Genomic DNA, 24,315 nt, shown 5'->3' with positions numbered 1-24,315 from the left:
ATCAAAAATTCGCCAAATACTGTATAAAACAGCAAGACATCAATAAAACATTAACAAAAATTAAAAACGGTTACAGACGTAGACAGACAGTAGTCCGTTCAAGCTCAGTCATGAAATATATCAGACATTTAAAGCTTTATCGAGAAATTTAAAGCCCAAAGCAATCACAATCATATGATATCATATGATATTTTTTTTTATTCTTGATGGAAGAAAAATAAATAGACAGAAAAATTAATGATAAAAGTTAGCTTGTAAAATACAGTGTAAACAAATGTGACATCTAAAAAAAAAAAAAAAAAACAAGAACAGTTTGAAACTGTAAAAAAAAAACATTTTTTCCACCATAAAAGTATAAACAAACTACGATAAAATGCATCATAAAAAATGGACATAACATTTAACTCATAATAAAGTATAATGATATTTATTTATACCATGAAGCAAAATTATATACAAGAATGAAACGTCTAGATGATGTTCTTTGATCTGAATCTCAGTAGAAACTGCTGGTCTTGAAGATGAACTTTATTCACTGTGACAAATTTAGATGATGTTTTCATCCTGTTGCTCGTTGTGGCTGGTTAGGACAGATTCTGAAGAGATGTTATTGCTTGACGGTGTTATTTTGTCACGTTTGGTGAGGATGCGGCATTAGACCTGAAACTGCTGGATCTGAAGATGATCTACTTTCTGTGATTGTATTTATTGTGACTGAGTAGAGAAGATATCTGAGTGAAGCTCTTCCCACATGCAGTGCAGTGATACGGTTTCTCTCCAGTGTGGATCCTCTCGTGTGTTTTCACATGTTCTGACCGACGGAATCTCTTGTCGCAGTGTGAACACTTGTAAGGTTTCTCTCCAGTGTGAGTCCTCCAGTGCAGTTTCAAATTTTCAGCTCTAATAAAACTCTTCCCACACTCAAAGCACTTATGAGCTTTTTCACCAGTGTGTGTTTTCTGATGAAGTCTTAAACTCTGCAGACGTGAAAATCTTTTTCCACACAAAGAACATGAATGTGGTTTCTCCTGTGAATGAACTAACATGTGGCTCTTCAGGCCTGTAGACTTCGAAAATCTCCTGCCACATTGATCACATTCGTACGTTTTCTCTCCAGTGTGGATGTTCATGTGTTCCCGTAGGTTTGATGATTGATTAAAACTCTTCCCACACTGATCACATGTGAACGGTTTCTCTCCAGTGTGAAGCCTTGTGTGAATCTCAAGACTTGGTTTGTATTTAAAACTCTTTCCACACACAGAACATAAATATGGTTTCTCATGTGAATGAACTCTCAGGTGGCTCTTCAGGGCTGAAGCACACAAAAATGTTTTGCCACATTGATCACATTCATGCAGTTTCTCTCCAGTGTGGATGTTCATGTGTTTATTAAGGCTTACTTGTTGTGTGAAACTCTTCCCACATTGATCACATTCGTACAGTTTCTCACCTGTGTGGATGTTCATGTGTTCCTGAAGGGTTTCTTGTCGTGTGAAACTACTCAGACACTGATGGCAGATGAAATATTTCTTGTGTCTTGTTTTCAAAGTAATAATTTTAGTCTGTGAGGGAGTTTCTTCTTCAGTTTTGACATGATGTTTCTCCTCTCCAATGTCCTCATTTTCCTCCATCAGGCCTGAAATGAAATAAAAATCATAATTTTAATGCATTTTTATTAATTGATACCACAAATGAGGTATATTGAAGGCTTATGGGAATATTCTATCATTTATTTGTGAACTGATGTGAGCATTAGGAAAATATAATAATTCCATTAAAAATGTGGGAAAATCAAAAATATCTTAATTTGTGTTCCGAAGATGAACGAATGTCTTACGGGGTTGGAACAACGTGAGGGTGAGTAATTACTGACAGAATTTTCATTTTTGGGTGAACTATCCCTTTAAACCACCGTTCAGGGCCATTGCTTATAAGTTTGTGCCAACGGTGTCTTGACAAACACTGGACTATGTAGGCTACTCGTCACTGCCCTGAAGCGCGAAAATCAAACTTTTAAATTCAGACTTTTAAGACAACAACGTTTCTACAGCCCTGTCGAATCTTACAATCTACATTGTTACAATGTTGCGAGCACATAGACAGCGGCGTTGCCACAGAAGAAATGCAACGTGCCACAACGTAAATGTGTTTGCTGGAAAATATTTCTATCCCCATGAAATTTCCTCACAGATCAAAACTTACAAAAGTTTGAGATCATAAATTCAATAACATTACAATATCACTCTCAAAATGAAACATATGACAAAATCGTTGATGTTTGAATGATTTCAACATTTTCCTCTGATGTTCGTTTCGTGTTGAACTAAATCAGTCAACAGACGCTAGAAAAGACGCACATTTAGCGCTTTATCCAATGAAAACAGTTCAGAAATAACCTTGTAAATATTGCTGAAACAAACTGTATAAAGTGTATTTTATGGGTGTGTAAATACGCGAAATATCTGAACTGCAGAACTCACCTCAGAAGACACAACAAACGCGCCGAACGTGGAAGGACACGACTGATGACGTCAGCGCGGTGATGCCAAATAAACGCGCCAAATATTGTAAACTATTTATACAAAATAACATTTATAACTTACACTAAAATAACGCTTAAAGATCATGTAAACAATAATTTAATCTCAGTCATGTGTAGGTTGAAAAATAATTTATTAGACAGTTCAAGGATTTATTTAAAGGTTTTAATTATCATTACATTTAAAACATGGAAAGACCAATAGCAATAGCAATCATAATAGTTAATGGCTTTCAGAGTTACCCAAAATTATGAATTGATCAATTCTTAACACAAGTAGAATCAACAGACAATAAAACATTTCTGAGTGTCCAACTTTTGGAGTTATACGCATTATAAAATTAATAGTCATTATGAAAATACAAATATTATTTTTGTAGTATAAAAATAATGAGCTTAATTATCATGTAAACATTTACAAATGATGTTTAAAAAAATGTTTTAGTAATTGATTAAACTATTAATGAAGTCTGTATTCCTCCAGGAGGCGCTCAACATAATAACTGTAATAAAACAAGGAAAGACTCTTGAACCTAAAAGTGAGAAAACTATATTGATAAAATCAAGAAAAATAGCTAAATGCACAGACGTCCAATAATCAAAGAACACACAATCTCTTACACCAGTATTTTCTGATATACAGATATAAAAACACTTTGATGCTCAGCTTCTTTCCAGAGTGGATTTTCATGTGTCGGTTTATCTTTGATTTTTGTGTGAAACTCTTCCCGCACTGATCACATGTGAACGGTTTCTCTCCAGTGTGGATCCTCATGTGCAGTTTTAAATGTTCAGCTCTAATAAAAGTCTTCCCACACTCAAAGCACATATGATTTCTTACACCAGTGTGAATTTTCTGATGAACTTTTAAACTCTGCAGATGTGAAAAACTCTTTCCACACAAAGAACATGAATGTGGTTTCTCCTGTGAATGAACTGTCATGTCAAGTCAAGTCAACTTTATTTATATAGCGCTTTTCACAATACAGATTGTATCAAAGCAGCTTCACAGTATTAAATAAAATAGTACATCAGTGTTTGTTTCTACTGTAAAACATCCATGTTTGGTAATGCTGATCAATAGTATTGTTGATTGATTAATTAAATTAAGTATCCCCAAAATATCCCCAACTGAGCAAGCCAAAGGCAACAGTGGCAAGGAACCAGAAAAAAAACCTTGGGAGAACCCAGGCTCAGTCGGGGGCCAGTTCTCCTCTGGCGTTTATGAACTAGAGACCGGATTTAACTGTAAGATTAAAAATATTATATAAATGCCTGGCTGAAGAGATGCGTCTTTAATCTAGTTTTAAACTGGGAGAGCGAGTCTGAGCAACGAACAGTATCAGGAAGGCTATTCCAGAGTTTTGGAGCTAAATGTGAAAATGCTCTCCCTCCTTTGGTGGATCTGGATATCCTAGGTATGACCAAAAGCCTCGAATTTAGTGATCTTAAAGAGCGCGATGGATTATAAGGCGATAGAAGATCGGTTAAATAGACTGGAGCTAAGCCGTTTAGGGCTTTTTAAGTCAGTAGCAATACCTTGTAATTAATACGGAACTTTATAGGTAACCAATGTAGTGATGATAAAATTGGTGTTATATGATCATATTTTCTTGATCTGGTAAGAACTTTAGTGGCGGCATTTTGGACTAACTGTAGCTTGTTTATTGAGGATGCAGGACAACCAGCTAATAAAGCATTACAGTAATCTAATCTCGAGGTCATGAACGCATGAACTAACTTTTCTGCATCAGAAACAGATAGCATATTACGTAGCTTAGCAATGTTTCTGAGGTGGAATAAGGCTGTTTTTGTAACATATGAAATATGATTTTCAAAAGACAGGTTACAATCTAATATAACACCCAGGTCTTTTACTGTAGAGGATAAAGTAACAGGAGACCCTACTATGTTAAAGTTGTATTGTAAGAGGTTTTGTGGGCAGTTTTTTGAACCGATGATTAGTACCTCTGTCTTGTCTGGATTTAATAAAAGAAAATTGCGCGTCATCCAATCTTTTATATCTTTAACACACTCTGTCAATTTGGATAATTTAGCGTTTTCATCCGGCCGTGATGAAATATAGATTTGAGTGTCATCAGCATAACAATGGAAACTAATTCCATGTTTCCTTATAATATTTCCAAGTGGCAGCATATATATTGAGAATAATAGAGGGCCTAACACAGATCCTTGCGGCACTCCATAGTTTACTGGAGTTATGATCGATTTTTCTCCATTTAAATAGACAAAATGGTATCGGTCAGATAGGTATGATCTGAACCAGCTTATGCTTGTCCTTGAACACCGGTATAATTTTGTAGTCGATCTAAGAGTATTGTGTGATCTATAGTATCGAACGCAGCACTAAGATCAAGTAAAACTAGTATTGAGATACAGCCTTGGTCAGAAGCTAAGAGTAAATCATTTGTGATTTTAACGAGCGCAGTTTCAGTGCTATGGTGCGGCCTGAACCCAGACTGAAACATTTCATAGAAGTCATTTTCTTGTAAGAAAGAGCCCAGTTGGGCGGACACAACTTTTTCTAGTATTTTGGACATAAAAGGAAGATTTGAAATGGGTCTATAATTTGCTAGGTTATTTGGGTCTAATTGTGGTTTCTTAATGAGTGGTTTTATAACTGCCAGTTTAAATGTTCTTGGAACATGACCTAAAGTTAAAGATGAGTTAATAATATTGAGGAGAGGCTCATGTGTTTCTTCAGGTCTAAAGCCCTCAAAAATGTTTTACCACATTGATCACATTCATGCAGTTTCTCTCCAGTGTGGATGATCATGTGAGACTTAAGGTGTCCTTTATATGAAAAACTCTTCCCACACTGATCACATGTGAACGGTTTCTCTCCAGTGTGGATCCTCATGTGAACCTCGAGATTCGGTTTGTGTGTGAAACTTTTTCCACACTGACGGCAAGTCAAGTCAAGTCATCTTCATTTATATAGCGCTTTTAACAATGTAGATTGTTTCAAAGCAGCTTTACAGAGACAAACATATAATTTAAGGTAACAGAGATTGTTTTGGCTTTATAGCGGTTCTTTAATAAAGTTATTTTACAGCTAAAGTTAGTTTTGATTGACTCGCTTCCGTTGCAACGATCATTTGTTATTAAATTAGGTGCCGCTAAGACGACACCATTCTCTCTACATAGACTTTAAACGCGAACCTGTGAGAAACGCTGATGGCGTTCACATGCGCATTAAGAATTGTTTCTATAGTTATGTGCGTTTGAATATATGTGCGCAGGTTTGGAATTCAGACCAAGCCTAAACAAAGTACTGGTCTTTCCTTATAAATTTTGATACAGAATTTTATTTTATTTTGTCACTTCGTGGTAGGAACGCGAAACGAATTTTCCCGACGACGCTTTATCTGTAGAGTGGTAAAGGGATCCTCCATAGGGAGAGACTAGTTGGCACTTCAGCACTGCGGTGTCATCGGGTCCAGGCGAAGGTCCTTCGTCAGATCTGGATACGGCCTGGATCCGGCAGGCTGCGGGAAAACCTTGGGATAAACAAAGACACTAATATTAGCATAGATGCCGTTCTTCCTATGATTTAACAAGTCCATCAGGATTTATGGGAAGTGTTCCCGGTTCCGGCTGACCTAATCTATGCAGCCTAATATGGAATTATAGAAGTCTATAATGTGTTATGTGAATGCTAGGTCAAAGAGATGTCTTTTTAGTCTAGCTTTGAACTGACAGAGTGTGTCTGCTTCCCAGACAATGTTAGGAAGGCTGTTCCAAAGTTTTGGTGCTAAATAGGAAAAGGATCTACCACCAGCAGTCGATTTTGATATTCTAGGTATTATTAACTGGCCGGAATTTTAAGATCACAATAGACGTGACGGACTATAATGCGTTAAGAGTAAGTAAGTAATCAGCAATATTTTAAAATTGATGCGATGTTTAATAGGGAGCCAATGCAGTTTTGACAGAATCGGGCTAATATGGTCATACTTCCTGGTTCTGGTAAGAACTCGAGCTGCTGCGTTTTGGACCAGCTGTAGTTTGTTTATTAAGGGCAACCACCCAGTAGAGCATTACAATAATCTAGCCTTGAGGTCATGAACGCATGAACTAATTGTTCCGCATTTGTCATTGAGAGCATATGGCGTAATTTAGATATATTTTTAAGATGGAAAAATGTGGTTTTACAGATACTAGACACGTGACTTTCAAATGAAAGATTGGTATCAAAGAGCACACCCAGGTTCCTGACCGACGACGAAGACTTGAAAGAGCACCTATTTTGGTTTGTGAAAATACAAAAAAAAAATTGTCACTGAAATAAGGTCATAAAACCCATACTGATTATTTCTTCACCAGACTTTTGAAAATTGTATCAAGTAGCCTAGAATATTTGCTCCAAAACTATGTGAAAATCACCCTGACTGCTCATTCAGATAAGACAATATATTGATTTAAAATATGTAAGACGTATTTTCTGTAAGAAAGCTTTATGCGAAGAGGCGTGACCACATCATTAATATGTAAGCCTTTCACACCTGAGAAAGACAAAGACACTGAAACTGATCAGGAAGATTATTGATAAAGCAATTTTTAGTGGCAGAATAGGTCTAACAGATTTGTAACACGGAGTCGGCTTTGCAGCCTTGGCAAGTGAATCATTTATTGTTAATATATACAATGAAAAATGTAAACAAAATATTAAAATGTCAATATAAGCCTTCTCTTTAAATAATTCCTATTGTGATTTATTAGTGACACATTTGGGTAGAAAATATATTCCAAATCTGAAAATACAGTATGAGAATTAACTGCACAATTACTAGAAATGTTTACCTTGGATATTATACAATTTGCAAGATAAATACGCAATACGATAAAAATGCATTATAAAAAATTCACATAACATTTAACTCATAATAAAGTATAATGATATTTATTTATACCATGAAGCAAAATTATATACAAAAATGAAACGTCTAGATGATGTTCTTTGATCTGAATCTCAGTAGAAACTGCTGGTATTGAAGATGAACTTTATTCACTGTGACAAATTCAGATGATGTTTTTGTCCTGTTGCTCATTGTGGCTGGTTAGGACAGATTCTGAAGAGATGTTATTGCTTGACGGTGTTATTGTGTCACGTTCGGTGAGGATGCGGCATTAGACCTGAAAGTGCTGGATCTGAAGATGATCTACTTTCTGTGATTGTATTTATTGTGACTGAGTAGAGAAGATATCTGAGTGAAGCTCTTCCCACATGGAGTGCAGTGATACGGTTTCTCTCCAGTGTGGATCCTCTCGTGTGTTTTCACATGATCTGACCGACGGAATCTCTTGTCGCAGTGTGAACACTTGTAAGGTTTCTCTCCAGTGTGAGTCCTCCAGTGCAGTTTTAAATCTACAGCTCTAATAAAACTCTTCCCACACTCAAAGCACTTATGAGCTTTTTCACCAGTGTGTGTTTTCTGATGAAATCTTAAATTCTGCAGATGTGAAAAACTTTTTCCACACAAAGAACATGAATGTGGGTTATCCTGTGAATGAACTAACATGTGGGTATTCAGGCCTGAAGCCCTCGAAAATCCTTTGCCACATTGATCACATTCGTACGGTTTCTCTCCAGTGTGGATGTTCATGTGTTCCTGAAGGTTTGATGATCGATTAAAACTCTTCCCACACTGATCACATGTGTACGGTTTCTCTCCAGTGTGAAGCCTTGTGTGAATCTCAAGACTTAGTTTGTATTTAAAACTCTTTCCACACAAAGAACATAAATATGGTTTCTCCTGTGAATGAACTCTCAGGTGGCTCTTCAGGGCTGAAGCACACAAAAATGTTTTGCCACATTGATCACATTCATACAGTTTCTCACCAGTGTGGATGTTCATGTGTTCCTCAAGGGTTTCTTGTCGTGTGAAACTACTCAGACACTCATGGCAGATGAAATATTTCCTGTCTCTTATTTTCAAAGAAATACTTTCAGTCTGTGAGGGAGTTTCTTCTTCAGTTTTGACATGATGCTGTTTATCCTCTCCAATCTCCTCATTTTCCTCCATCAGGCCTGAAATGAAAATCAAAATCAAAATTTTAGTGCATTTTTATTAATTGACGCCATAAATGAGGTATATTAAAGGTTTATGGGAATATTCTATTATTTATTTGAGAACTGATGTGAGCATTAGGAAAATATAATAATTCCGTTAAAAAACATGGGAAGCAGCAGCGCATTTCATTCATATGTTGACAGACATTATTGTTTGTATTTGCACCGTAAACTTTGGGCATTATAGTTATTCTGTGGTAATTTTGGGTCTCTGTGGTAAAAAGAAAACGTTTGAGTTCAGACAGCCAGAATACCCTTATATTGTAGCATTACTTTTCACATATGACACAAACATAAAAACTACAACATTTTAACACCCATTTTTAGAGTTTGTTTTTTCTGATTCCTGTCATTACATAACTGATTATGTCATTCATTAATTTATTGCCACATTAAAGACCAAGATAGCAATGAATGTTTCTATCCCCATGAAATTTCCTCACAGGTTTTGATCAAAAGTTTGAGATTATACGTTCAATAACACTACATTATCACTCTCAAAATGAAACGTATGACAAGTTGTCCATGTTTGAATGATTTCAACATTTTCCTCAGATGTTCGTTTCGTGCTGAATTAAATCGGTCTACAGACGCCAGAAAAGACGCACATTTAGCGCTTTATCCGATGGAAACAGTTCAGAAATAACCCTGTAAATGTTGCTGAAACAAACTGTGTAAAGTGTATTTTATGGGTGTGTAAATAAGCAAAATATCTGACCTGCAGAACTCACCTCAGAAGACACAACAAACGCGCCGAACGTGGAAGGACACACACGACTGATGACGTCAGCGCGGTGATGCCAAATAAACGCGCCAAATATTGTAAACTATTTACAAAATAACATGTATAACATGCACTAAAATAACGCTTAAAGTTCATGTGAACAATAATTCAATCTCAGTCATGTGTAGGTTGAAAAATAATTTATTAGACAGTTCAAGGATTTATTTAAAGGTTTTATTTATCATTACATTTAAAACATGGAAAGACTAATAGCAATCATAATAGTTAATGGCTTTCAGAGTTACCCAAAATTATAATTGATCATTTCTTAACACAAGTAGAATCAACAGACAATAAAACATTTCTGAGTGTCCAACTTTTGGAGCTATAGGCATTGTAAAATTGAAAGTCATTATGAAATTACAAATAATATTTTTGTAGTATAAAAAATATTGAGCTTAATTATAATGTAAACATTTACAAATGATGTTCAGAAGAATAAACACGAGACTTCAGAATAAGCATTGCGGATGATATGCAGGAAGAAATTGCGATTGTTTTTGGAATGATTTTCACAGAAAATTCGCATAAAAAAAAAAAAACGTAGTACTTAGTACTTTGTACCCGCTACTTTTGTTTTTGGCTGCCTGTTTTAATTTATCTGAAAAGTGTTTCAAATGTCCCGGCTCTCCCATACTATTATTTCTCAAATGATACAGAAAAAAAGCAGTTATATAAAGTCATACACTAATGAAACCCATCTTTATCAAACATTTAGTTATATTTCCTAATAACCCCGTTCATGGCAACAAGGCAGTTCGCTAACATCTTACCGTTTTGTATGTGAAACTGATTTCTTCTTTCTTTGGTGTACACAAATAGCGCCGAACACGATGGAAACCGTTCAGAAATGACCACGTAATTCTTTAAACTGCGAAAGTGTGCGAACTGTTCACCGAACTACATATCATGAAGCAAAATTATATTCAAAAATGAAACGTCTAGATGATGTTCTTTGATCTGAATCTCACAGTAGAAACTGCTGGTCTTGAAAATGAACTTTATTCACTGTGACAAATTTAGAATGTTTTTGTCCTGTCACTCGTTGTGGCTGGTTAGGACAGATTTTGAAGACATCTTATTGCTCAATGGTGTTATTGTGTCACGTTGGGTGAGGATGAAACTTCACACTTGAAAGTGCTGGATCTGAAGATGATCTACTTTCTGTGATTGTATTTATTGTGACTGAGTAGAGAAGATATCTGAGTGAAGCTCTTCCCACATGGAGTGCAGTGATACGGTTTCTCTCCAGTGTGGATCCTCTCGTGTGTTTTCACATGTTCTGACCGACGGAATCTCTTGTCGCAGTGTGAACACTTGTAAGGTTTCTCTCCAGTGTGAGTCCTCCAGTGCAGTTTCAAATCTTCAGCTCTTATAAAACTCTTCCCACACTCAAAGCACTTATGAGCTTTTTCACCAGTGTGTATTTTCTGGTGAAGTTTTAAATCCTGCAGACGTGAAAATCTTTTTCCACACAAAGAACATGAATGTGGTTTATCCTGTGAATGAACTAACATGTGGGTATTCAGGCCTGTAGCCCTCGAAAATCTTCTGCCACATTGATCACATTCGTACGGTTTCTCTCCAGTGTGGCTGTTCATGTGTTCCTGAAGGTTTGATAATCGTCTAAAACTCTTCCCACATTGATCACATATGAACGGTTTCTCTCCAGTGTGGATGTTCATGTGTTCCTGAAGGTTTGATGATTGAGTAAAACTCTTCCCACACTGATCACATATGAACGGTTTCTCTCCAGTGTGGACCCTTTTGTGAATCTCAAGACTTAGTTTGTCTTTAAAACTCTTTCCACACAAAGAACATAAATATGATTTCTCATGTGAATGAACTCTCAGGTGGCTCTTTAGGGATGAAGCACACAAAAATGTTTTGCCACAATGATCACATTCGTGCAGTTTCTCACCAGTGTGGATGTTCATGTGTTCCTGAAGGGTTTCTTGTTGTGTGAAACTTATCAGACACTGATGGCAGATGAAATATTTATTGTCTCTTGTTTTCAAAGAAATACTTTCAGTCTGTGAGGGAGTTTCTTCTTCAGTTTTGACATGATGTTTCTCCTCTCCAATGTCCTCATTTTCCTCCATCAGGCCTGAAATGAAAATACAAATCATAATTTTAATGCATTTTTATTAGTTGCTACCATAAATGAGGTATATTGAAGGCTTATGAGAATATTCTATCATTTATTTGTGAACTGATGTGCGAATTAGGAATAATAATAATAAAAAAATTAATAATTCAGTTAAAAAACATGGGAAGCGGCAGAGCGTTTCATTCATATGTTGACAGACATTATTGTTTGCATTTGCACTGTAAACTTTGGGAATTATAGTTATTCTGTGGAAATTTTGGGTCTCTGTGGTAAAAAGAAAACGTTTGAGTTCAGATAGCCAGAATATACCCTTAAATATTATAAATCATCTCTATTTAAAAGATTGCAGTATTACTTTTCACATCTGACACAAACATACAAACTACAACAATTTAACACCCATTTTTAGAGTTATTTTTTTTCTGATTCCTGTCATTAACAAATTATGCCATTCATTAATTTATTGCCACATTAAAGACCAAGATAGCAATAAATGTTTCTATCCCCATGAAATTTCCTCACAGATCAACTTTGTTTTGATCAAAAGTTTGAGATTATAAGTTCAATAACGCTACATTATCACTTTCAAAATGAAACATATGACAAGATCGTCGTTCATGTTTGAATGATTTCAACATTTCCCTCAGATGTTCGTTTCGTGTTGAACTAAATCAGTCTACAGACGCCAGAAAAAACGCACATTTAGCGCTTTATCCGATGAAAACAGTTCAGAAATAACCCTGTAAATGTTGCTGAAACAAACTGTGTAAAATGTATTTTATGGGTGTGTAAATACGCGAATTATCTGAACTGCAGAACTCACCTCAGAAGACACAACAAACGCGCCGAACGAGGAAGGACACGACTGATGACGTCAGCGCGGTGATACCAAATAAACGCGCCAAATATTGCAAACCATTTATATAAAATAACAGGTATAGCATACACGAAAATAACGCTTAAAGTTCATGTAAACAATAATTCAATCTCAATCATGTGTAGGTTGAAAAATAATTTATTAGACAGTTCAAGGATTTATTTAAAAGTTTTATTTATCATTACATTTAAAACATGGAAAGACCAATAGCAATCATAATAGTTAATGGCTTTCAGACTTACCCAAAATTATGAATTGATCATTTCTTAACACAAGTAGAATCAACAGACAATAAAACATTTCTGAGTGTCCAACTTTTGGAGCTATACGCATTGTAAAAATTAAGAGTCATTATATTACAAATATTATTTTTGTAGTAATGAGCTTAATTATAATGTAAACATTTACAAATGATGTTCAGAAGAATAAGCACGAGACTTCAGAATAAGCATGGCTTAAGATATGCAGGAAGAAATTGCGATTGTTTTTGGAACGATTTTCACAGAAAATTCACTTGAAAAAAAAAAAAAAAACGTTGTAGTTTGTAGGCTACCCGTGTTGTTTTTGGCTGCCTGTTTTAATTTATCTGAAAAGTGTTTCAAATGTCCTGGCTCCCTATTATTTCTCAAATAATACAGAAAAAAATCAGTTATATAAAGTCATACACTAATGACACCCATCTTTATCAAACATTTAGATATATTTCCTAATAACCCCATGGCAATAAGGCAGTTCGCTACCGTTTTGTATGTGAAACTGATTTCTTCTTTCTTTGGTGTACACGAATAGCGCCGAACACGATGGAAACCGTTCAGAAATTACCGCGTAATTCTTCAAACTGCGAAAGCGCGCGAACTGTTCCCCTCAGAAGACTCGACTCCACTGACTGACTGAAGGAGCGCGCGCTGGGTATGTCGTCATCACCGCGAGTCGAAATCACCGTTAAATTATCAAAAACTCGCCAAATACTGTATAAAACAGCAAGACATCAATAAAACATTATCAAACAAAAATAAAAAAAACAGTTAAAGGCGTAGATAGACAGCAGTCCGTTCAATCTCAGTCATGAAATATATCAGACATTTAAAAGCTTTATCGAGAAATTTGAAGCCCAAAGCAATCACGATATTTTAATGGCTTAAATGTAACTAAAATTATGAAATTATTTATTATTGATGCAAGAAGAATGAACAATGAAAGTTAGCTTGTAAAATACAAAGTGTAAACAAATGTGACAGATCTCTCTACGAAAAAAGAGAAAAATAACAAACAATTTGAAGCTAAAAAAATCTGTATATTTTCCTTTATAAAAGTATAAACAAACTACGATAAAAATGCATCATAAAAATTGACATGACATTTAACTCATAATAAAGTATAAGGATATTTATTTATACCATAAAGCAAAACTATATACAAGAATGAAACGTCTAGATGTTCTTTGAATCTCACAGTAGAAACTGCTGGTCTTGAAGATTAAAGGAGAACTCCGGTCAATTTTAACATTGAGCTCATTTTTTTGTAAATTTGGAGTGCTGTCAATACAGAGAACAATGACAAAAATCGGTGTTGCCTACACCGTGTTATCCTCTTTTTAAAATTTGCACCCTGTTGACTTCAACAGGGCAAGAATCACTCACATTGGCTGTGCACTTGTAATGACACATCATGGATGTTAAGAGGCTAAAAGCAGGTTTTAACATGCCCCATTGAAGTCAACAGGGTGCAAATTTTGAAAAGAGGATAACATGGTGTAGGCAACACCGATTTTTGTCGTTGTTCTCTGTATTGACAGCACTCCAAATTTACAAAAAAATGTGCTCAATGTAAAAATTGACCAGAGTTCTCCTTTAACTTTATTCACTGTGACAAATTCAGATGATGTTTTCATCCTGTTGCTCGTTGTGGCTGGTTAGGACAGATTCTGAAGAGATGTTATTGCTTGACGGTGTTATTGTGTCACGTTTGGTGAGGATGCGGCATTAGACCTGAAACTGCTGGTCTTGAAGATGATCTACTTTCTGTGATTGTATTTATTGTGACTGAGTAGAGAAGATATCTGAGTGAAGCTCTTCCCACATGCAGTGCAGTGATACGGTTTCTCTCCAGTGTGGATCCTCTCGTGTGTTTTCACATGATCTGACCGACGGAATCTCTTGTCGCAGTGTGAACACTTGTAAGGTTTCTCTCCAGTGTGAGTCCTCCAGTGCAGTTTCAAATCTTCAGGTCTAATAAAACTCTTCCCACACTCAAAGCACTTATGATCTTTTTCACCAGTGTGTGTTTTCTGATGAAGTCTTAAACTGTGCAGATGTGAAAATCTTTTTCCACACAAAGAACAGAGATGTGGTTTCTCCTGTGAATGAACTAACATGTGGGTATTCAGGTTTGAAGCCCTGGAAAATCTTCTGCCACATTGATCACATTCATACGGTTTCTCTCCAGTGTGGATGTTCATGTGTTCCTGAAGGTTTGATGATCGTCTAAAACTCTTCCCACATTGATCACATACGAACGGTTTCTCTCCAGTGTGGAATTTCATGTGTTCCTGAAGGTTTGATGATTGAGTAAAACTCTTCCCACACTGATCACATGTGAACGGTTTCTCTCCAGTGTGGACCCTTGTGTGAATCTCAAGACTTAGTTTGCCTTTAAAACTCTTTCCACACACAGAACATGAATGTGGTTTCTCATGTGAATGAACTCTCAGGTGGCTCTTTAGTGATGGAGCACACAAAAATGTTTTGCCACATTGATCACATTCGTGCAGTTTTTTCTCACCAGTGTTCATGTGTTCCTCAAGGGCTTCTTGTCGTGTGAAACTACTCAGACACTGATGGCAGATGAAATATTTCTTGTCTCTTCTTTTCAAAGAAATACTTTCAGTCTGTGAGGGAGTTTCTTCTTCAGTTTTGACATGATGATGTTTCTCCTCTCCAATGTCCTCATTTTCCTCCATCAGGCCTAAAATGAAAATAAAAATCATAATTTTAATGCATTTTTATTAATTGATACCACAAAACGAGGTATATTGAAGGCTTATGGGAATATTCTATCATTTATTTGTGAACTGATGTGAGCATTAGGAAAATAATAATTCCATAAAAAAAACATGGAAAGCGGCAGCGCTTTTAATTCATATGTTGACAGACATTATTGTTATATACCCTTAGACTATTAGGCTACTTTTCACATCTGACACAAACATACAAACTACAACATTTTAACACCGATTTTTAGAGTTTGGTCTTTCTGATTCCTGTCATTAACAGTCATTACATAACTAATTATACCATTCATTAATTTATTGTCACATTAAAGACCAAGATAGCAATACATGTTTCTATCCCCATGAAATTTCCTCACAGATGATCAAAAGTTTGTGATTATACGTTCAATAACACTGCATTATCAATCTCAAAATGAAACATGACAAGATCGTCGTTCATGTTTGAATGATTTCAACATTTCCCTCAGATGTTCGTTTCGTGTTGAACTAAATCAGTCTACAGACGCCAGAAAAGACGCACATTTAGCGCTTTATCCAATGAAAACAGTTCAGAAATAACCCTGTAAATGTTGCTGAAACAAACTGTGTAAAGTGTATTTTATGGGTGTGTAAATACGCGAAATATCTTGAACTGCAGAACTCACCTCAGAAGACACAACAAACGCGCCGAACGAGGAAGGACACGACTGATGACGTCAGCGCGGTGATGCCAAATAAACGCGCCAAATATTGCTAACTATTTATACAAAATAACATACACTAAAATAACGCTTAATGTAAACAATAATTCAATCTCAGTCACGTTTAGGTTGAAAAATAACTTATTAGACAGTTCAAAGATTTATTTAAAGGTTTTAATTAGGCTATCATTACATTTAAAACATGGTTAAGACCAATAGCAATCATAATATTTAATGGCTTTCAGAGTAACACAAAATTATGAATTGATAATTTCTTAACACAAGTAGAATCAACAGACAATAAAACATTTCTGAGTGTCCAATTTTTGGAGCTATACGCATTATGAAATTACAAATATTATTTTTGTAGTATAAATTAATGAGCTTAATTATAATGTAAACATTTACAAATGATGTTTAAAAATATGTTTTAGTAATTGATTGAATTTAGTATTCCTCCAGGAGGCGCTCAATATAATAACTGTAATAAAACATGGAGAGACTCCTTGAACCTAAAAGTGAGAAAACAAAATAGCGTATTTTCTGATGAACTTTTAAACTTTGCAGACGTGAAAAACTTTTTCCACACAAAGAACATGAATGTGGTTTCTCCTGTGAATGAACTGTCAGGTGGCTCTTCAGGGCTGAAGCCCTCAAAAACGTTTTACCACATTGATCACATTCGTGCAGTTTCTCTCCAGTGTGGATGATCATGTGAACCTTGAGCAGTGATGTGCGGTGATGTCTTAGAGAGGCTAGGCAGTAGGCACTGAGTTATGAAAGCCAGATTTGATTTATTGTTTAGGCTAATAATACATAATAACAGTAAACGTTACGCACAAGCGCATATCTAGAAATGTACAAATCAGGATGTATATCGTGTACTCTCTCTCTCTCTCTCTCTCTCTCTCTCTCTCTCTCACACGCACGCACGTCTCACACACACACACACAAGCGCAGCACACAGGCACACACCGGTAACAGTAGTTACCCAGCGGGCACCTTGACGTCAATTTAACATCAATATGACGTCAACATTGATGTCAAAATGACGTCACGAAATAGGTCAAAAATGAAAGTCATATTGACGTCAAAGTGTCGATGTCAATTTGATGTCAAGATTTTGACCTCTGCTGATGTCATTTTGCCAAACAAAAAGGTGAAATGCATGACCGTACACTTATCACCAGCTTCACTTAAAACTAACCAGATTTACTTTATTTAATTTCCGGTTTAATGAAATCATATTTTGTATTTTAAAGTCACCATGATGGTGGTTAGCGTTTGCTTTAGTTGTGTTCTTGACCATTGACTCTTTAAAATAAACTTTTCTCTGGCTGTTATAATTGTAGTCAAGTCCCAAAATAGATAAATAGCCCTGGATAAGATGCAGTAGGCATTTTTGAGGAAAAGTACTTCAAGTGTTGTTTCTGTATGATTTTTAGGTGCTGAATCCATTTCTGCCATATAACAATTTGTAAACATCACTGTTTTGGCATAAGCAATAAAAACAAAATGGCTGCCAAAAAAAAAAAAAAACGTTTTAATGCATTTATTGCCGTTTAAACATTAAACATTAGAACTAAACTATGCATTCTCAGAATATTTAAACATGTAAACAATGAAAAAACAACATTAACATGAAAGGGACATTTTTTAATGGCTGCTGGAATTATGCCAAGGTACCAAGGTACACTGGGAAGCATATCTCAGTGGAAATATGCAATTATGCCCAGCCCGAAGGGGGGGACTTGGAATACACATGACCCCAGGGGGCTGCATATGGAGTAACACTGGGGTGTCCAGCCGCAAGTGGAATATTTCAACCCCAGGGGTGGCAAGGTGGCTTGCCGAGGGAAAGACACATGCTCAGAGAGGCTTACAGTGGAATACACACATGGGGGTCGCCCAGAGGGGGAACCATGCACATGGAGGCACCTAGCCAAGCGTGAAAGCTGCCGGTGGCATAACTCTGGCGTTGACGTCAACAGTGCTGGAGATACTCAGGGCCTGAGGAGAGGCTCCCCTGTGGAGAATATTGCACGTATCCCGTCCGTGGAGAGGAATGGCGAGCAAGCAAAGACACCTGAGCAGAATCTAGTACCGGCTAGTTGAAGCGAGTACATGAGAAGAAACTGGCTCCACTCGGAGATTGTAAAATCTCGCAAACGTGTTAGGTGTCGCCCAACCTGCAGCTCTACAGATGTCTGTTAGCAAGGCGCCATGCGCTAGAGCCCAAGAGGATGCCACACTCCGGGTGGAGTGGGCCGTCACACCAAGGGGGCATGGTCGACCTTGCTGCTGGTATGCCAAAGAAATGGCGTCCACTATCCAGTGAGACAACCTTTGCTTGAAGAGAGCCTTTCCCTTCAGCTTCCCACCATGACAGACAAAGAGCTGGTCCGAGGTCCTGAAACACTGCGTTCTGTCTACGTAAGCATGGAGGGTGCGTACTGGACAGAGCAGTGCCAAGGCTGGGTCTGCCTCCTCTGAGGGTAGCGCTTGCAGGTGGTGGTCTCAAAAGGGTGTGGTGGGAACCTTGGGCACATATCCAGGCCGGGGTCTCAGGATCACGTGAGAGTTAGCCGGCCCGAATTCCAGGCACGCTTCGTCAACCGAAAATGCCTGCAGGTCCCCTACCCTCTTGATGGAGGCCAATGCAACCAGGAGCACTGTCTTCACTGACAGGAACTTAAGCTCCACTGATTGCAGAGGCTCAAAGGGAGCACACTGCAGGGCAGTTAAAACCACTAAGAGGTCCCAAGAGGGAACGAGAGGAGGGCGAGGAGGATTCAGTCTCCTCGCTCCTCTCAGGAACCTGATGATCAAGTCATGCTTTCCAATGGACTTACCTTCAACTGCGTCGTGATGTGCGGCAATGGTGGCAACATACACGTTGAGGGTGGAGGGAGACAGCCTTCGCTCCAACCCTTTTTGCAGGAAGGAAAGCACGACACTGATATGGCCTTTCGTGGGTTCTTGAAGTTTAGAAGAACACCAGTTGACGAAGAGGTTCCACTTCAACGCATAGGCATGTCTCGTGGACGATGCTCTAGCGGAAGTGATGGTAGCCACCACCGCTGGTGATAGGGTACTCAAACCTGCCTCGTCCCGTCCAGGAACCACACATGGAGGTTCCAAAGATTGGGACGAGGGTGCCACAGGGTGCCTTGTCCCTGAGAAAGGAGGTCCTTCCTCAGAGGAATTGGCCAGGGAGGTGCTGTCGCGAGGAGTACTAGTTCGGAGAACCAGGTCCGGTTGTGCCAATACGGGGCAACCAAAATTACCTGCTCCTCGTCCTCAGTGATCTTGCGCAAAGTCTGCGCAAGAAGGCTCACTGGGGGAAATGCATACTTGCGGAGGCCCCGCAGCCAGCTGTGCGCCAGTGTATCCGTGCCGAGCGTGCCCTCGGTCAGGGAATAAAACAGGTCGCAGTGGGATGAGTCGTGGGAGGCAAACAGATCTACCTGTGCGTCCCCGAACTGATCCCAAATCAGCTGAACCGACTGGGGATGGAGTCTCCATTCTCCAGTGAGAGGCCGAAACCGAGACAAATCGGCTGCACAGTTCAGGTCTCCCGGGATATAAATGGCTCGAAGCGACCTCAGATGCTTCTGACTCCATATGAGGAGGTGACGGGCGAGTTGCGACATAGGGCGGGAGTGCAGACCACCTTGTCGGTTGATGTACGCTACTGTCGCGGTATTGTCTGATCGGACTAGTACGTGCTGACCCCTGAGCAACGCACAGAAGCGGTGCAGAACGATACATACAGCCTGCAACTCGAGGCAATTGACATGACAAAGGCGCTGGGGTCTTGTCCAGGAGCCCACGGCAGCATGTCCATTGCACATGGCGCCCCAGCCCATTGTGGCGGCATCTGTGCAAAACTCGTTCTATGGGCACTCCAGCCCATAGAAAACTGAGGTTTGTCCACGGGGTGAAGGTCTGACGGCAGGTAGAAGTCACTGGGACTCGGTGCATGCCGTGTTGCCATGCCCACCTCGGGACTTGATCGCGAAGCCAAAGCTGAAGCGGTCTCATATGAAGCAAGCCGAGCGGCGTTACTGCGGCTGCGGATGCCATATGCCCCAGGAGCCTCTGAAATAGTTTCGGTGGAACTGCACTCTTGCCCTCGAACTGACGAAGGCAAGTCAGCAGTGATTGCACGTGCACATGGCGGCCGAGTCGATTTCCATAAAGAGAAAAGAGATCCTCTGCACGGAGCAGAGTTTGCTTTTCTCCCAGTTGACCCGAAGGCCCAGACGAGCTAGGTGTCGGAGCACTAGGTCCCTGTGTTCGCAAACCTTGTCTCGAGAGTGAGCTAGGATCAGCCAGTCGTCGAGATAGTGCAGGATGCGAACCCCGTGTTCCCGAAGAGGAACAAGGGCTGCCTCGACAACCTTTGTGAAGACGCGAGGAGACAGGGCTAGCCCGAAAGGGAGAACCGCGTACTGGTATGCCTGCCCCTCGAATTATATATATATATATATATATATATATATATATATATATATATATATATATATATATATACTGGTATGTTTTATTTGCATATGTAAACATGACATTTCATAAAACTTGTAATACAAAAAATGTCTGTCTCTATGTAAGTGAAAAACTGGAAAGGTTTTATGGTGATATCTATAACTTAAAAATTTTACCCTATCCACCTGTAGTGTTTCGGCTGTGAATAATTCACCTACTGGTTCGATAATTACAAGAAAATGGGACCCTTATTTCAATGTTATACGGTGGATCCTTATTCAGGAGACATTGAACTTTCTAAAAATGTGGTATAACAACTTTTCCTCAAAAATGCCTACAGGGTTACACAATCTTGAAGATTCGGACCTGACTATTGTGTGTTAATAAAGCACATGTGTTGTAGCTAAAAAAGCCATGAGAAAATGAGATCAGGAGATGTTGGCTGTTTGTTGATGATATCATCATGTAACTGCCTGAATCTCTGATCTTATTCAGTGTTTAGTGTATTGATTATATAGGACTTAATATTTTTTTTAATATTATTTAATTTATAATAGAAGTCATTTGATTTGGCATGCCTACAGTAATATCAAACAATATACTTTTGATATATGAATATGAATATGAATCTCAACAATGGTGACAATCAAACAAAATAACCAGATAATCAGATCAACTCCAGCTGCATAATTTATTAAAGCCGCAATGCATGCTGGGAGATGTGGGTGATTTTTGATTGGTGGTACCCAGCATGCACTGCAGCATGAAGCATTTCATTGATTGTCACCATTGCTGAGAGTCATACGCTCTTGATGATGTCTAAGTAATAATGTAGAGGAAAAAGTTGAATGCACTAAATGTCTTTAAAATCATTAATATTATTTGATAAACAACATTGCTCTCATACTGTCAAATTAAATGGCTTCTATTATAAACCTTTAAAAACACAAGTCCTACATAATCAAAGCATTAGACTGAATTAGATCAAGGATTCAGGCCACAACATGATGATAGTATCATCATTGTCAATGAACAGCTAACATCACCTGATCTCATGGCTTTTATAGCTACAACAATTGTGCATTAAAAAGACACAACTATAGCAGCCAGAGTAAATTTTACATTACCAAGTCATGGGTCAAGAGCACAACTAAAGCAAACGCTAACCACCATCATGGTGACTTTAAAATACAAAAATATTTATGATTATTATTTATGATGATTTCATTACCCCCGAAAGTTAAATAAAGTAAATCTGGTTAGTTTTAAGTGAAGCTGGTAATAAGTGTACGGTCAAGCATTTCACATTTTTGTTTGGCAAAATGACATCAGCAGAGGTCAAAATCTTGACATCAAATTGACATCGATACTTTGACGTCAATATGACTTTCATTTTTGACCTATTTCTTGACGTCATTTTGACATCAAGGTGCCCGCTGGGTAATGTCCACTCCAGCATTAGAGTGCAACCATTCTTAAACCTTATTGTTGCACAGCGGCAAAAGTAAAAATAAAATCACACACTGCTCAATTGAATATGAAGGCAAATGGCTTGCATTAATTCAACCATATTTATCAATTCAATATTAAGCTCAAAAAAGTTTTTGACTCACCAATCGGTAGATTATTTGCAGCCTACATTAAATTCATCCGCCGCTCTTTCCACGTGAAGACGTCGATCGCAGCTTTGTAAAACTCGTCTTTACGGGCCTTCAGTTTGCAAAGTCTCTGGCTCTCAATTTAAAACATTTAACTCTGTGATGACAGCCGATGCTGTCATTTTGGCTTTGAATTTGGCGCGGGGATAGGGCATGTAGCCTAGGCTAGCTGTGGTGTAACGTCAATGACGTTAGCTGCGCAAATGTCCAGTGATATCTCGATTTTAATTGGTCCATGTCTGATATGTTACGGAGATGTTACTGTCATACCATATTTACGTCCAAAGGCACAGCAGAGTTGTGCTTTTTGACGTACATGTTAAAGAATACAGGATCGAAGTGCGCATGCGCAACATGGGTTTTTCGCTTGCCGTCTGCAATGAATGGACAGTAAAAGCACTGCTTATTCTACGATTTGTTTTTAATTTGATTATGCGTAACTGCTACATTTGTCATCATAACGTCTAAATAATTAGAATAACACACATATTGCATATATAAATCACAAGAATAAACAGTAAAAATACAAATACAAGTTTATTATTTAATAAACATTTTTATTTTTGAATTTTGGCAGGGTAGGCAGTGCCTAGCCAGACCGCACTTCACTGACTTCTCTGTGTGTGTGTGTGTGTGTGTGTGTGTGTGTGTGTGTGTGTGTGTGTGTGTGTGTGTGTGTGTGAAACTCTTTCCGCACTGACTGCAAGTGAAACATTTCTTGTCTCTTCTTTTCAGTAAAGAAATATTTTCAGTCTGTGAGCGAGTTTTAGCTCCAGTTTTGACATGATGATGTTTCTCCTCCTCTTCACTCTCCTCATTCTCCAGCATCACGTCTGAAATTAAAGTAAGAAAGTTACATTTTAATAAATCCTTAAAAAGTGCTATGTAGACAATGGCTACATGAAAATAATCTCAATCCAGTGTAATGTTGACTGCATTACATTAATCCAGTTACTAAAGTTAAAAGAAAAATAATAATAAAAAAGTTTATCAGAAACTATAAATGAGATTTTGATTGATTTATGCTAAAAATCTGCCATTCTCAATATTGTTCAATTTTGGTGTTTTTAAAGTGTATTGCTAAAATAATAAATAGATAGATGAAAAATAAATATGTACAATATAAGACCTTAAGATCATATTCAGTTTGTTCTCCTGATGTTGACAATTAATATGAATGTTTATCAAATCTTGTTTCACTGACCATTTGATCAAAACAAGAAAATGAAAGACATTTGAATTTCAGGCCCTAATTTGTACCCTGCACATAGAGAGTGTGATTATTATCCCCGATATTATTTATCGATTAAACTGTTTATTTTCTGTTTCCGTAAATCTGATGAACTGCTTTATAATTTTAATGTTCTTCAGCCTCATTAAAGGCACAATATGTACGATTTTTTGTTTAAAATATTCAAAAACCACCCAAACAGAGTTTTATATTTTGTTGACTTGTGTATTAACATTATCCATAAATGGGACAGGGGACAATACTTGACAAATGCATTCACAGCCCGACTATGTTATTGAACTTTAGTACATAAAGTAATACATCCTTTCCATTCAACTTTTGGCCCACAACAATAAAATAACAACAACCAAATAAAAAAATTGTTTAGCTTTTAACACCTTTTACATGATACTGTTTCTTTCATGGCCACAGGTTAAAATAAAATCAGTTGCCAATACTGAAAAAAAAAAACACAATTTCAGTAAAAAATCATTTCAGTCCTCCTGATGTTCTCCTGTGTTCTTTCCTTATGTGGTCTTCTAGATCGCTACACCTTTATCTGACACTGACATGTATGTGCCACAGCTTTGCAGGTCATGCATTCTGCTTTACACGGATCCCGACCAAGACGAAAAGATGAATTTTCTCTGTAAATCATCTGTGAATTTACATTTGGGCTTTTTTTAACGTTTTTCATGAGCCATGTGCCACTGTTGACCAGCAAGCGCTGCACTGTCTCTGGTGCTCTCGTGGTGCTGAGGGGAAAGATTGAGATGCAGTTTGACCAATGTTTGCGTTAATCACATGACCAATGATGACGTACGAGAAGGCGGGACCTAGAGCA

General features: G+C 37.7%; 4 protein-coding genes across 4 annotated transcripts in view; all 4 read right to left on the bottom strand.

The window, feature by feature from the left end:
- LOC308701441 (uncharacterized protein) overlaps window positions 1-1,588 on the bottom strand; it is a 31,603-nt gene extending 30,015 nt beyond the window's left edge. Inside the window, exon 1 of the mRNA XM_081383742.1 lies at window positions 1,451-1,588. The gene's annotated coding sequence lies outside the window, so the exon portion shown is untranslated. The remainder of the gene's footprint in view (window positions 1-1,450) is intronic.
- On the bottom strand, window positions 212-2,524 carry LOC308701442 (uncharacterized protein). The gene is made up of 2 exons (XM_081383744.1): window positions 2,481-2,524; window positions 212-1,636 (listed from the first exon to the last, which is right to left on the bottom strand). Exon 2 carries the CDS (start codon window positions 1,629-1,631, stop codon window positions 687-689), a length of 945 nt encoding a protein of 314 aa, XP_081239870.1. The 5' UTR covers window positions 1,632-1,636; window positions 2,481-2,524; the 3' UTR covers window positions 212-686.
- Window positions 2,525-9,549: 7,025 nt separating this feature from the next.
- Window positions 9,550-12,378, bottom strand: LOC308701475 (uncharacterized protein). Its single transcript, XM_081383792.1, has 2 exons — window positions 12,351-12,378; window positions 9,550-11,524 (listed from the first exon to the last, which is right to left on the bottom strand). Exon 2 carries the CDS (start codon window positions 11,517-11,519, stop codon window positions 10,575-10,577), a length of 945 nt encoding a protein of 314 aa, XP_081239918.1. The 5' UTR covers window positions 11,520-11,524; window positions 12,351-12,378; the 3' UTR covers window positions 9,550-10,574.
- A 1,926-nt stretch (window positions 12,379-14,304) lies between these two features.
- LOC308701477 (uncharacterized protein) lies at window positions 14,305-16,093 on the bottom strand. The gene is made up of 2 exons (XM_081383794.1): window positions 16,059-16,093; window positions 14,305-15,368 (listed from the first exon to the last, which is right to left on the bottom strand). Exon 2 carries the CDS (start codon window positions 15,361-15,363, stop codon window positions 14,419-14,421), a length of 945 nt encoding a protein of 314 aa, XP_081239920.1. The 5' UTR covers window positions 15,364-15,368; window positions 16,059-16,093; the 3' UTR covers window positions 14,305-14,418.
- Window positions 16,094-24,315: the final 8,222 nt, after the last annotated feature.

The sequence above is a fragment of the Scardinius erythrophthalmus genome, assembly GCF_964197995.2.
Source record: "Scardinius erythrophthalmus genome assembly, chromosome: 14".
Lineage (NCBI taxonomy): Eukaryota > Metazoa > Chordata > Actinopteri > Cypriniformes > Leuciscidae > Scardinius > Scardinius erythrophthalmus.
The sequence above is the reverse complement of the archived record's forward strand: the minus strand, read 5'-3'. Positions and strand labels throughout refer to the sequence as shown.